At 39.9% G+C, this 12,511-nt stretch overlaps 1 protein-coding gene across 1 annotated transcript in view; it reads right to left on the bottom strand.

Moving 5' to 3' along the window:
* Window positions 1–4,261, bottom strand: part of LOC148532067 (speedy protein C-like) — a 53,385-nt gene extending 49,124 nt beyond the window's left edge. Inside the window, exons 1-2 of the mRNA XM_088468290.1 lie at window positions 4,238–4,261; window positions 3,342–3,427 (exon numbers count right to left, since the gene is read on the bottom strand). Coding sequence (XP_088324416.1) covers window positions 3,342–3,427; window positions 4,238–4,255 — 104 coding nt within the window. The 5' untranslated portion in view covers window positions 4,256–4,261. The remainder of the gene's footprint in view (window positions 1–3,341; window positions 3,428–4,237) is intronic.
* Window positions 4,262–12,511: the final 8,250 nt, after the last annotated feature.

The raw sequence follows: 12,511 nt of genomic DNA, 5'->3' as shown, positions 1-12,511 counted from the left end.
TACAGGACTCATTGCAAACCTGCTATATGATCCAATTAATCATACCCTGCTTAGCAATACATCACCAGATTCTAAGCTTCACACCGGTGTCACCTATATATATCTGTCACAGAACTAAATAAATGGGTTAAACACATATACCGCCCTTTGTGAGTTCCTTAATCTATTTATGGAAACCCATATCTATCTGAGTTATGACTAGTATACAGGGTCAGACTGGACCATAGGGGTACAGAAAACCTCCAGTGATCCCCATTGTTCCAGTCTGACACTGCTGGTGTATTACTTTTTCCTGTCCGTATTTATTGGAAATGAAGTCCTCAATCCTTACAAGATTGGAGAATTTATCTTACAGATCTGAGATCACCCAGCGAGAGTAGCTAATTCATGCCATTCACAGGTTCTCAGTGCGCGCTTCTCTGCTCAATATTCTTACCGCGTCGCTAAATGCAGTTTCTGCACAGACAACTATTAAAGACATGCTTCTGTAGGAAGTAACGGTTAGAATTAAAACAACAGAATGCCTTACATCATAAAGAATAATTGCTTTACCATTATTATGGGACACTTCAAAAATATCCATGACATCTCAGATATTCATATCTCTCTGAACCTTGCTAACCTTTCCATACAGTTTTCTTACGTATCCTGTCCTATGCCACCAGACCCCAGACACCGGGTTGTCATCGCTTATGCTCTATGCATGTATAGCGACCAAAGTTTCATGTGAGCTAAACATGCAAGCTTTCACAGGGCCACTAACCGCCCTAATATTCTTTGACAAAACACATCAAGTTCTTGATTATCTTAAACAATGTATTATGCCTATTACGCAAACCTACAAATCATAACTGTAAGATTATATGTGGTTTACATGCGATCTAATACACAGATAATACAGTATAACACACCACATGTCATAACTTACTCAGAAGTGGATTTCTTAACCTGAAATAAATCTATAAACTGCTGTATTGCAAGGATTTTTCAGAAGCACATACAAACTCCACACAGGTGAGTACATACAAACTCTACACAGAAATCATGTGTACAGCACAAATTTCTGTTATGCAGCCATGTGTGTGTTCAGTAATGCCATATTACACAGATCCCTGTTTTCCGAGATTGTGTATAATCCCCCCTTTTGTTCACAAACAGACATTGAGAACAACAGAAGGTCATGGTTCACACTGGTGCTGAATATCAGCTCCTGCATAAATCATGATTATTCTACCAAACATAAAATTTGCCAATTGTAACGTTTGTGACATTCTTAGAACACCTGACTCTCTCTGGAATATGTGAATTACACATATATATATATTTGATACTAATTGTATAAGGAATTATTATTATTGATTTTAATATACAGACTGTAACACACACATAAACACATACAAACACACTAACATATATACATTCACAATATACACACACTAACACATATATACACATTAACACATACATACACATATATACACACATACTGTATATACAATAGCACATACACATATATACACACAAACACAGTACACACACTTATTTGTATCCAGCAGCTTCAGGTTGCTAATGGGGCTGGGCACCTCACATCATTTGGCTCCACCCCCTCACATTGTAATGCCGCTATTCGCGGTTGATATGGGGGTGGGGCTTGTCATATTGGCCCCGCCTCCATTACGGCCGGTGAAGAGGGGAATTGGTCCATCAGGGGTTGGGGTTTCTAAGTACTCAGAAACCCATAGGCAAATGCAGGGGGGGTTTCCGGTTGCCTGGAAACCCCCCTTCCCAGCCCACACTATGAACACAATATAAATAGTAATATAATAGAATATTACTAATGCTACATGTTCTAAGTATCACAAATGAAATAATTAGCACCACCTGTGGATCTTTTAACATGTCAGGCAGTAATAAATACACCTGGGCATCAACTTGGAGATGTAGAAAACATGCACTGTTAGGGGTGCACTGCTATAGACCATCAATAGGGTTAACTAGTAATACCAATACGATTTGCGGTTGATATGGGGGTGGGGCTTGTCATATTGGCTCTGCCCCCATTAAGTCCGGTGAAGAGGGTAATTGGTCCATCAGGGGAGGTTTCTAAGTACTCAGAAATCCCCCCTGCATGTTCAAGTGTGGGGGCACCTCTGTGTGTGGGGGCCACGGGATGACCACCCCTGTTGCCCCCCCTTAATCCGGCCCTGTGTGTGTGTGTAAGTATCCTATGTGCGTGTATGCTTGGTGTGTGTGTTTGTAAGTATGCTGTGTGTGTATGCTCTAGCATATGTTTGTATGCTGTGTGTATGTATGCCGTGTGAATGCTATGCAGCAGGCGCCGCACATGCTCAGACAAGAACGGGGGCCAGCAGAGTGGTAACTAACTATTACAGCTCTGGATATATATCTCTGTGGCAGCTGGGTATATCCCCTACAGGGATTATATAGCCCCAATATCTCACTTATAGCTCCAGTGTCATTTGGGCTGTTTAGTAAATGCATATAATCCTTTATTGTTCTTTATTGTTGAACATACAGTAATGACTGTAGATGAGTAAACAGCCCCTGACTTGCCTAAGAAGTTCTCCAGGACATTTTGGGCCTATTCATCAAAACATAATTATCAGATGTGATAATTATGGTTTGAACTCACTGCAAGTTCAAACTCAGTTTAGGAGGCTTTCATCATGCCTCCTGCCCTAAACTATCACTTCCGAAAAACTGCTGTGTCTACGAAGCAGTATTTCGTAAGGGAGAAACTTTTCCCTGCCTGTCTTACACAGGCTGCTGAATTCACTGCCCCCCCGTATGATCCACCCCCTCCCACGGGTGTATGATCTGGGCACCCCCCTCCCCCCGCGGGTGTACAACCTGGAACCCCCTCCCCCCGCAGGTGTACAATCTGGCCCTCCCTTCCATCCCCCACAGTGCTGGTATCCGACCCACCTCCTTCGTGCCGCTGCATCTCCTTAACCCGGCTCACCTATATTCTTTCGGTGAGCTGGGCCACATGTCGGCTGTGCAGACACAGCAGGGAGGGATCTGAATAGATCCATGTGCTGTGTGGCTGCCATGTAAATCTTCACAGGCTACCGTGTAAACAGCAGCCTGTGAAGATTATCGGAGGCTGAACGCCATCTCAGAGTGATGTTTAGTAACACCATCAAGTTCCAAAAAAATGCTTTTTCGGAATTTGATGAATGGCCCTGACACTTATTTTTTACAAAAGTATGTGAAAATGTTAATTTTTACATGCTTTTGTGAAAAATAAGTGATGATGAATAGGCCCCTTGGTCTCCAGATATACAGTATCTGACTAATCAACAAATAAAAATACTTACAGAGCGCAGAAGAAATTGATGGAATTATACTCGCTCAGGGTCAGGTGGGCTCTCTGGAAGTAGGTGAACACCATGGCCAGTAAGTACTAGGATAGAAATACCAGTTACAGCGTCAGAATGGAGAAATACATATGTACATAGCCCAGCAGTCCTATCTACCACTGTTCAGCTCCCTGTAGCTCAAAAGGGAAACTATTGGGGGCATGGCTGTGGGGTTTGGTGAAATGGAGGATCTAATGGGCTGTTTCTGAGTCATACCCAAAATGGCTGTAATTGTGGGCTGCTGCGAAAACCTGCAAAACTGCCAGAGCCAGATTAACAACAGGGCCACTAGGGTGGTTGCCCAGGGCCCCCCACACATCGCTACACAGGGCGGCCTCTAGGGGTGTTCGACCAATGCGGTCGAACAGGGGCACCACCCATAGAGGGTGCACCCCTCCCCAACATCCCGATTTCAGCAGGACAGTACTGTCCCGCTGTTCCACCCGTGCACGTGGCATCCATTCAGTGACGGGAGAGAGGCTGGGGGAAGACCAGCTAGTGAGGCTCCCCCCAGCCAGCCTGACATTATTTGGAGGCATGCCATGCGGGCATGCCTCCAAATAACATCACATAGGGGGTGTGACTATGGTGATTAGACCACGCCCCCATTTTCAGTGATGTTGGGGTGCACTATAAAATATTTGCATATTTTCAGATAGCAGATGAGTACACATTAGCAGCTGTGACGGCATTAGCATACTACTCTGATCAGGCCCAAGTCCAAAAATATTAAACATGACCTTTCACTGTTTTCGTTTGCATTACCCTGGTGATAGGTAATATCAGACTGGCTACTATATATTACACACTACAAATCTAAGATAGTAATGGTGACGTAACAGTAAAATAAATACCTTGTCTGACATTCTCATGGTCTTACCCAATTTAAGGAATGCTTTGATGGTACTTTCTTCTGCAAACAAAAAAATAAAATATTGAAATCCTATATACTATAATGGGGAATATTTCTATACTCATTTCCTACAGGTAACAGAACATAAGTTGGTGTTGCCCATAGAAGCCATTTGGACATTTACTCTCATTTTTAAACCACTAGGAAATGACAGAATCTTATTGGATGAAAGGTACACCTGCCTTCCTACAGTTACCCATAACGTACTCATCATGCTATTAATGTAGTCATGTAACATATTAGACAAAACTTTGCTAGGGAAATTTGTCATACTAATGTTGGATCAGGACTGCTGGGTAGCTGGCAGAGGGCTGACTCTGGGCACAATATAGGACAGGTGGGGATGGATTATATGTGCTCTTTAATCTGTTATCACAGGAACACAACAGGGACCAGCATATCAAAGGCACTTCCAGGATCTTAATAGTGATGATAATTATTTGCTCAATGCTTATAAGGGCTGTAACTTTAATTACCTACATATACACAAGGCAGTGATGTTAATCCTCTCTGTACTGCCATTTTTCAGTTATCTGAGATCTATCCGGGGCTTCATGTATTTCTAATAAGAAAATTATCATTGCATCCCTTATAAATATACAAGAGGGCGATATTGTGTAATACACTGATCTGTTGTACCCATTCTACTTTACACAAATAACCCCTTACAGGAGCTTGCCCTTCCTCTTACAAGTTCCTGGCAATCAGGGATAGATTGTTAAAGTGGCCCTGGAAAAAATTATAAAAGTGACCTCAGTTAGGTGGGACCAGTTCACCTGTGGGCATTGCCAACACAAATGTAGGTGGGGTTAGAATAACATTTTCCTAACAGTATACAATACAAATATAAATCACATCATTTCTGCCTAACTGTACCCAAAACGTACAGCATCATACTGACATACAATACATAGATCACCCCAGTGGACCACCATAGAATACAGAGTGCATGTGCAATACAGTCAGAAAGCTAGTGACCACAATATAAATGCAGGTGTGTTGGGACCATTTAAACACTGTTTTCTGGGCATCCATAAATTAGCCTTTGCGTTCTTACTCGCAGTAGGAGAGCTCTCTGTGTGTCTGGAGAATCGCTATGTCTGCGACAGTGTAATCTTACTGAGAAAGCAAATGGCCACTTTATCTGCATTTGATGTTCCCGATTTTGTGCACGAGTAGCGGATGTGAGAAGCTGTCAGTGGGCGTCTCTAAGCACTGGATGGCGAGTGGGTCATTAGCATATTTTCGCAATTGTAATCCGTGAGAGATTGCAGCTGCGATGGCATTTGCCTCCACATCTGAATCAGGCTCATAGTCCCCAAGTTAATTATTTTATTTTCTTCATAATATTTGACATAAGCGTTAACTACTCATAGTCATTATCACAATGTTTTTATCCCCTTACAGTATCCTATAAGCTACTATAGATAGTGACTGGCTCATTGTACTTTCCCAGTGTCCATTTCTCTGCCACTCACTCACATGCACCAAGTATTGTATCCAAATAAAAGAAATGTAAAAATGTGGTTTATCTTAAAATCCACAATTAATTGAAATAAAGATGTAAAAAAAATACATTTAAAAAGTTTAAATCGTAAAATATCTAATTTATTTTTATATATAAAATAATAAAAAACTTAGGCCCTGATTCAGAGCCGGTCGCTATTTGCGCTCGCTCGTCCAGAAAATAGGGGTGGCTATTCAAATGAACCGTTCGCTGATTGCGGTCTGTTCACGCCTCTAGGTCTGAACGAGCGAACAAAACTTGCGGTCGTTTTTTGGGAAACTACGCCCCCTGGCCGCTCGCATCCGACATCATGTCCGCTATTTATTAGATTAATCGAGTACATCGACCAGGGTATGAACTGCTCGCTATTCTTGTGGTTGGTTTTTGCTACCACAATTTTGCGAGCAGTTCTGGCTAAAAAAAACCAAGTGACGTGGTCAATGACGCTGCTGTTTCAATTATGCACACCCATAAAGCGCCCGTTTTGACCTTTAAGCATGCCTGCGTTCTGATTTCCACTCCCCGTTTTCAAGCACCTTCCCCTGTTACCACCCACATACGCCTCATCCTGTCACTCAAATTAGCAGGCATTCGCTATTTTGCGAGCAACCAATCAGGTCCCAACTGTCAGTTTTCAAATACAGCCTGTAACATGACAGTTGGGAGCTGAGTGGCTGATCGTTTATCACGCTCCACTTTACCACTTTCCAGAGCTTAGTACATCTCCACCATAGTTACATATCTATCAAATATGTCACAAATTAAGATATTTAACATAAATTAGTGATTGAACATTATAGTCATATGCATACCAGTTATCCTGCATTTAGGACTATTGAAAGAAATTAAAGTTCACATCTTTTAGGTCCCTGACACATTGGTGTATTCCTGCAGTGTTCATAGAGGGTATGAGCAGAGGGTATGACTGCTATAAGGCCAATGCTGGGTTACCATTCCAAGGCACCTTGTTTTACTGTTGACAGAACTGGGGCACCTTCTAAACATACTGTACATGGGTTCGATGCATGCTCTGTGATATCCAAATCATGGCACCGATCTTGTCCCACAATTTTACCATGGACCCAATGATGCAATGTTTCACACCTCTATATCAGTAGTAGCGTGTCTGGTACTGTCTGCTACAGTGTATGAGGGGGGCCTAAGGGGAATTTACTAAGGCCGGATTTACTATTCAGCAGCTTGGAGGGTGACTAAAACCACCATCAATGTGCAGCTTTTAATATTTGCTAAACTGCTGCAAAACTACCAGAAAGTTATGTGGAGGATTAATAAATATATTATTAGTGCAATAATCATTGACTGAATAAAAGGGAAAAAAATATATAATTACCTTATAAGGGCATTTAAATCTGATTAATATATGAGTAGCCTAAATACGTGATTTATTATATTAATAAACCAAAATTATTTAGTAATTGTATAAGGTTTGTAATATGATTGATATTGGGGCCATTTGTTTTATTTTTGACAGATGCAACTATTACTATTTTATGCCACTATAAATGGAGACCACATCATAAAGTATTGTTTTCCCCATCATCAATACATTTGTTTCCTTTACCAATCATTCATGTTTCCAGCTTAATATACTTAATAAATGGTAAAAATTCAGTTGGATCCCTAAGACATTTAGGGGATTATTCATCAACACTTAAAATTGTTAAGTGTTAAATTAGTTTAGAATTCGCAGTTATGTTTTCTAAATTTTAGGTTGTATTCATCATGTTTGACCCCATAGGCAAACGCAGGGGGAGTTTCCGGATGCCTGGAACCCCCCCTCCCCAGCCCATAACCCAGAGGTTCCCAAACTGTGCGCCGTGGCACCCTGGGTTGCCTCCGGACACTTGCAGGGGTGCCTCAGGTTGGTGGTCCAGCACCAAATCAAATGAATTACGGTCAATGTAATGTAATTATGTGAACAAACAGAAGCGCAAACCTGTCCACCACCACATAAGTGAACCTAAGGATGACAGGTCAGCACAATTTACTTCACTTTACTACTTTACTACATTTTTTTCAGAATTTCTCAATAACAAACTTTTTGGCTTAGGGGTGTCGTGAAAACAATGCTGATACTCTAGGGCGCCGTGACTCAAAAAAGTTTGGGAACCACTGCCATAACCACAATAGAAACAGTAATATATCAGAATGTTACTAGTGCTGCACGTTCGTCTCAGTATCGCAAATGAAATAAATAGCACCCCCTGTTTATCTTTTAACATGTGTCAGCCAGTATTAAATACACCTGTGCACCAACTAGGAGATCTTGAAAACATGCACTGATAGGGGTGCAATGCTATAGACCATCAATAGGGTTAATTATTAATACTGTATAATACACTGTTCAGTGCATAAGAAGACCAATATGTACATATATGCCCAGGACAGTTCTAGGTTCTTCTGCTGCTCCCCCAGACTCCTGGACTTGCTCCCATGCTCTGGAATGGTGCCCACATATGAAATAAAAACATTTAGCTCAGACAGGATGGCCCTACTGCCACATTTAATGCTTACTGTGATCACTGGTCCTGGATATGCTGGAGTTATGGCACACAATACACTATGTATGACACATATAATGGCTTACTGTGATCACTGGTCCTGGATATGCTGGAATTATGACGCACATTACATTTTCTATGACACATGTTAAAGCTGGATAAGTGCTAATTATGCCCACTTCATGAACTGGCCACACTCACTCTAAAATCAAGCATTTGGAAACCCCCCTCTAAAAATCCTGCGTTTGCCACTGACCTAGATAAGTATCACATCCGAAAAACTGCCATTTCTGCGTAAACAGTTTTTCGGATAGTGATACTTTCCTACTCTGATATCACTTACTTAACGCTGCCATACAGCTGCAGAGCGCATGCGCAGCCTGTTCACTGTGGCGGGAGCGGTCAGCAGAGCGGGAGCACCAGCCACAGCAAGAAGTGATGGCTTGGTCAATGTAAGCCCCTGCGCCGGGCGCAGTCATCAAGTGTGTTTGGCGGGGACCCTGTAATGCTGCAGCGGTGCATAGCTAATAACAATGCTGCCGTCGGGCCCCGCAGATCAAGAGAGAGGGGAGACATGAGGAGATCCCGATTCAGCACTGGCGGGGGTAAGATTTGCCCAGCTACAGATGGGCAGACAGCAGCCGCTGACAAGAAGAAGGGAGGGGGAGCGCGCTGCTACACAAGCTGCCGTGCAGTCAGAGGCAGTTTCAAAAGGTGAATGCCATCTCCAGATGGCGGTCATTTACTACATCAAATACCGAAAATGTTATATTTTTGGGGTTTGATGAATACAGTAATTTCCACATTGCCATAGTAATGTATGGGGAGTGTGAAAATTAACGGAGACTGACTTAACGAGGACATATTAGTCACATCTCCTGCATTAAGTCTTTTAATGAATACTACCCTTACTTAAATATTAGCTAAAAAATGAAACTTAAGGGTTGATGAATAGGTCCCATATTCAATAACAATAATGCCCTCATAAGATAACAATGAATCTTCTTTACCTCTTATACCATAATGATTTCAGGCATAATAAATGTATGAGCCTCCCTGGTAGCTGTTTGGCAGATAGTGATGATAGAAAGCTGTTTGGGCTATCTCGCCTATCAGAAATACCTTATATGTTTAGTTGGTATTTCTGGCATTTGTTTGGTGGTTCACAAATCCGCCACTTGACAAGTACGGTGGTTTCTATTCTATACTGGTGAAAAGGCAGGATATCAAAAAACTCTATATATACTCCAAAGGATCATATATCAGGTGCACTTTAATAAAATCAATTACAAACAGCTGATTCAGCAACTCTCAAGAAGGAGCGTTTGGGGACACTCCACAAACAGAATTAACAAGCAATATCACAATAAAATAATATGAAAGAGAGCGCTACAGTATAATCTATATTTATTAAAGCATTTATTACTCTAAACAGCAATTAGCAATAATAAAAACAATAAAGTGCATAAAGCCTATAAGGCTCAATCATATAAAAATATCAAGAGATATATGATCTATACCAGCTATACAGAAAAGAAAAAAGAGTCTTTTTAAAGGAAAAAATCATCCATAATCAGTTCAATGAACAATTATATTCCCAGTTAATTGGCACAGTGATGATTTATTTGTAAATCCAGGTATCCAGCGATTTAATTAGGAATCCTGAAAATTAAGTTCTGCTGACTGCCGCCCGCTCGCCGACTAGGCAGAGAAACAGGCTAAATGCAACTCATGATGACAGTGCCTCCAGGGCATGTATTGCAGCAGATTCCGCTTATCAGCACTCACTTGCCGGCGTACTCACAGTCTCTATCCGGTTTTAGTGTATAAGGTCACCCATCTCAAGACCCCTGGTTCAGCTGTGAGATGCAGTGCCACTCGTGCCGCGGTCTCAATATTTGATGTCGATGCAAATGGAGTCAGCCTTAGCTTCATCAACTGATGCACAGGGAAAATAATAGCTAGTATATCCAAGTCCTTAACGCGTTTCTCCGTTGTAATTATAACGGTTTCATCAGAAGGTAGATCTCACTGTGTCAAGGATGGGTATTTAAACCCTAATTCAACCAATCACCAGTTTAGTAGAACACTTAATAGCACTTAATAATCAGCATAATTAAATATAAATCAGCTGTATAATCATTAATCAATACAAATAAACATAAGATATATATAGTTTAACATTAAAAAATACATATATATAGTAATGATGGCATCGCCGATGTATATAGGTGATAACATATGTATCTCCAAACAAACTCAATTCTATCCAAATAATCTTTGTCTGGCTGAGATATAATTAATTTGTTAATCAGCAGTCTCCCAGGACTGAATCAATTATAAATGTTAGAAGCAAGTAAATACCTCTTGATTTAACAACAGACCAAATGGTCTAGTGGTCTAATGCACAAGTCAATCCCCACAGAGACCTAAGTTTGAATCCAACTCCAAAAGCATTAACCATTCTAATACAAAAATACAGTATCATTTAAAATTATTCTTTTTGTATAAATATTTGTATAAACACCCCATTGTTTCTAAATTAGGGTGCCACTTGCTTCCAACAATTAAGGAACCAACACTGAACTATTATCCATATAGTTTATCAAAATATCAGCCCAAGGTTGACATGATGAATAGTGCTTAAAAAAAAAAAAAAAAAACATCAATAAGGATTGGTGGCCTATCCAGATACATAAGATCATAGAAAGAACACCTCAACCATAATGAACCTAAACCAATAACTGTTATATAAGTATAGTGAAGATAACATTAACAAATTACAAATATTATTGAAATATAAAAAATAAAAAAAAAATAAAAACCATGCTGTCTCAAATGAAACAAAATAAATTATATATTTTATCAAATATTAACCAATAATCATTATGGCTAGAATACTTCAGAGACCACAAATGCCAGGTAGGAACCCAAGCCTAATCACCTATATTATTAAGCTCAATATTGTCATTAAGACCATCTGGATATAAGGTGCCCAAGGAAAAGATCCAGAATGCTTCTCTCTTACAAAGATGATTAAGACGATCACCTCCCCTGTCCGTCAATTGAACATGTTCAACACCCTGAATCTTGAGGACTTTGACATCAATTAGAATTGTCAAACCTTTGATGTTCTTTGCAGTATTAATTGTAGGACTTCCTATGTCATTTATGTTATCTCATGTATTTGTGGAGTTCAATATGTGGGAAGAACCACTCGTTTGCTCCACACAAGATTCATGGAACATAGAAGAAATGTCCTAAGAGATATGAAAACTCATAGTTTGTCATCTCATGTTAAGTACAAACATGCAGAAGATATCAAAGTCCTCAAGATTCAGGGTGTTGAACATGTTCAATTGACGGACAGGGGAGGTGATCGTTTTAATCATCTTTGTAAGAGAGAAGCATTCTGGATCTTTTCCTTGAGCACCTTATATCCAGATGGTCTTAATGACAATATTGAGCTTAATAATATAGGTGATTAGGCTTGGGTTCCTACCTGGCATTTGTAGTCTCTGAAGTATTCTAGCCATAATGATTATTGGTTAATATTTGATAAAATATATAATTTATTTTGTTTCATTTGAGACAGCATGGTTTTGATTTTTTTTTTTTTATACAATAATATTTGTAATTTGTTAATATTATTTTCACTATACTTATATAACAGTTAATGGTTTAGGTTCATTATGGTTGAGGTGTTCTTTCTATGATCTTATGTATCTGGATAGGCCACCAATCCTTATTGATGTTTTTTTTTTTTAAGCACTATTCATCATGTCAACCTTGGGCTGATATTTTGATAAACTATATGGATAATAGTTCAGTGTTGGTTCCTTAATTGTTGGAAGCAAGTGGCACCCTAATTTAGAAACAATGGGGTGTTTATACAAATATTTATACAAAAAGAATAATTTTAAACCAAACTGTATTTTTGTATTAGAATGGTTAATGCGTCTGGAGTTGGATTCAAACTTGAGTCTCTGTGGGAACTGACTTGTGCATTAGACCACTAGACCATTTGGTCTGTTGTTAAATCAAGAGGTATTTACTTGCTTCTAACATTTATAATTGATTCAGTCCTGGGAGACTGCTGATTAACCAATTAATTATATCTCAGCCAGACAAAGATTATTTGGATCGAATTGAGTTTGTTTGTAGAAACATATGATATCACCTATAT

This window comes from Taudactylus pleione, unplaced genomic scaffold (genome assembly GCF_031769625.1).
Source record: "Taudactylus pleione unplaced genomic scaffold, aTauple2 ptg000085l, whole genome shotgun sequence".
Taxonomy (NCBI): Eukaryota; Metazoa; Chordata; class Amphibia; order Anura; family Myobatrachidae; genus Taudactylus; species Taudactylus pleione.
This window is presented reverse-complemented; position numbering and strand designations above follow the sequence as displayed.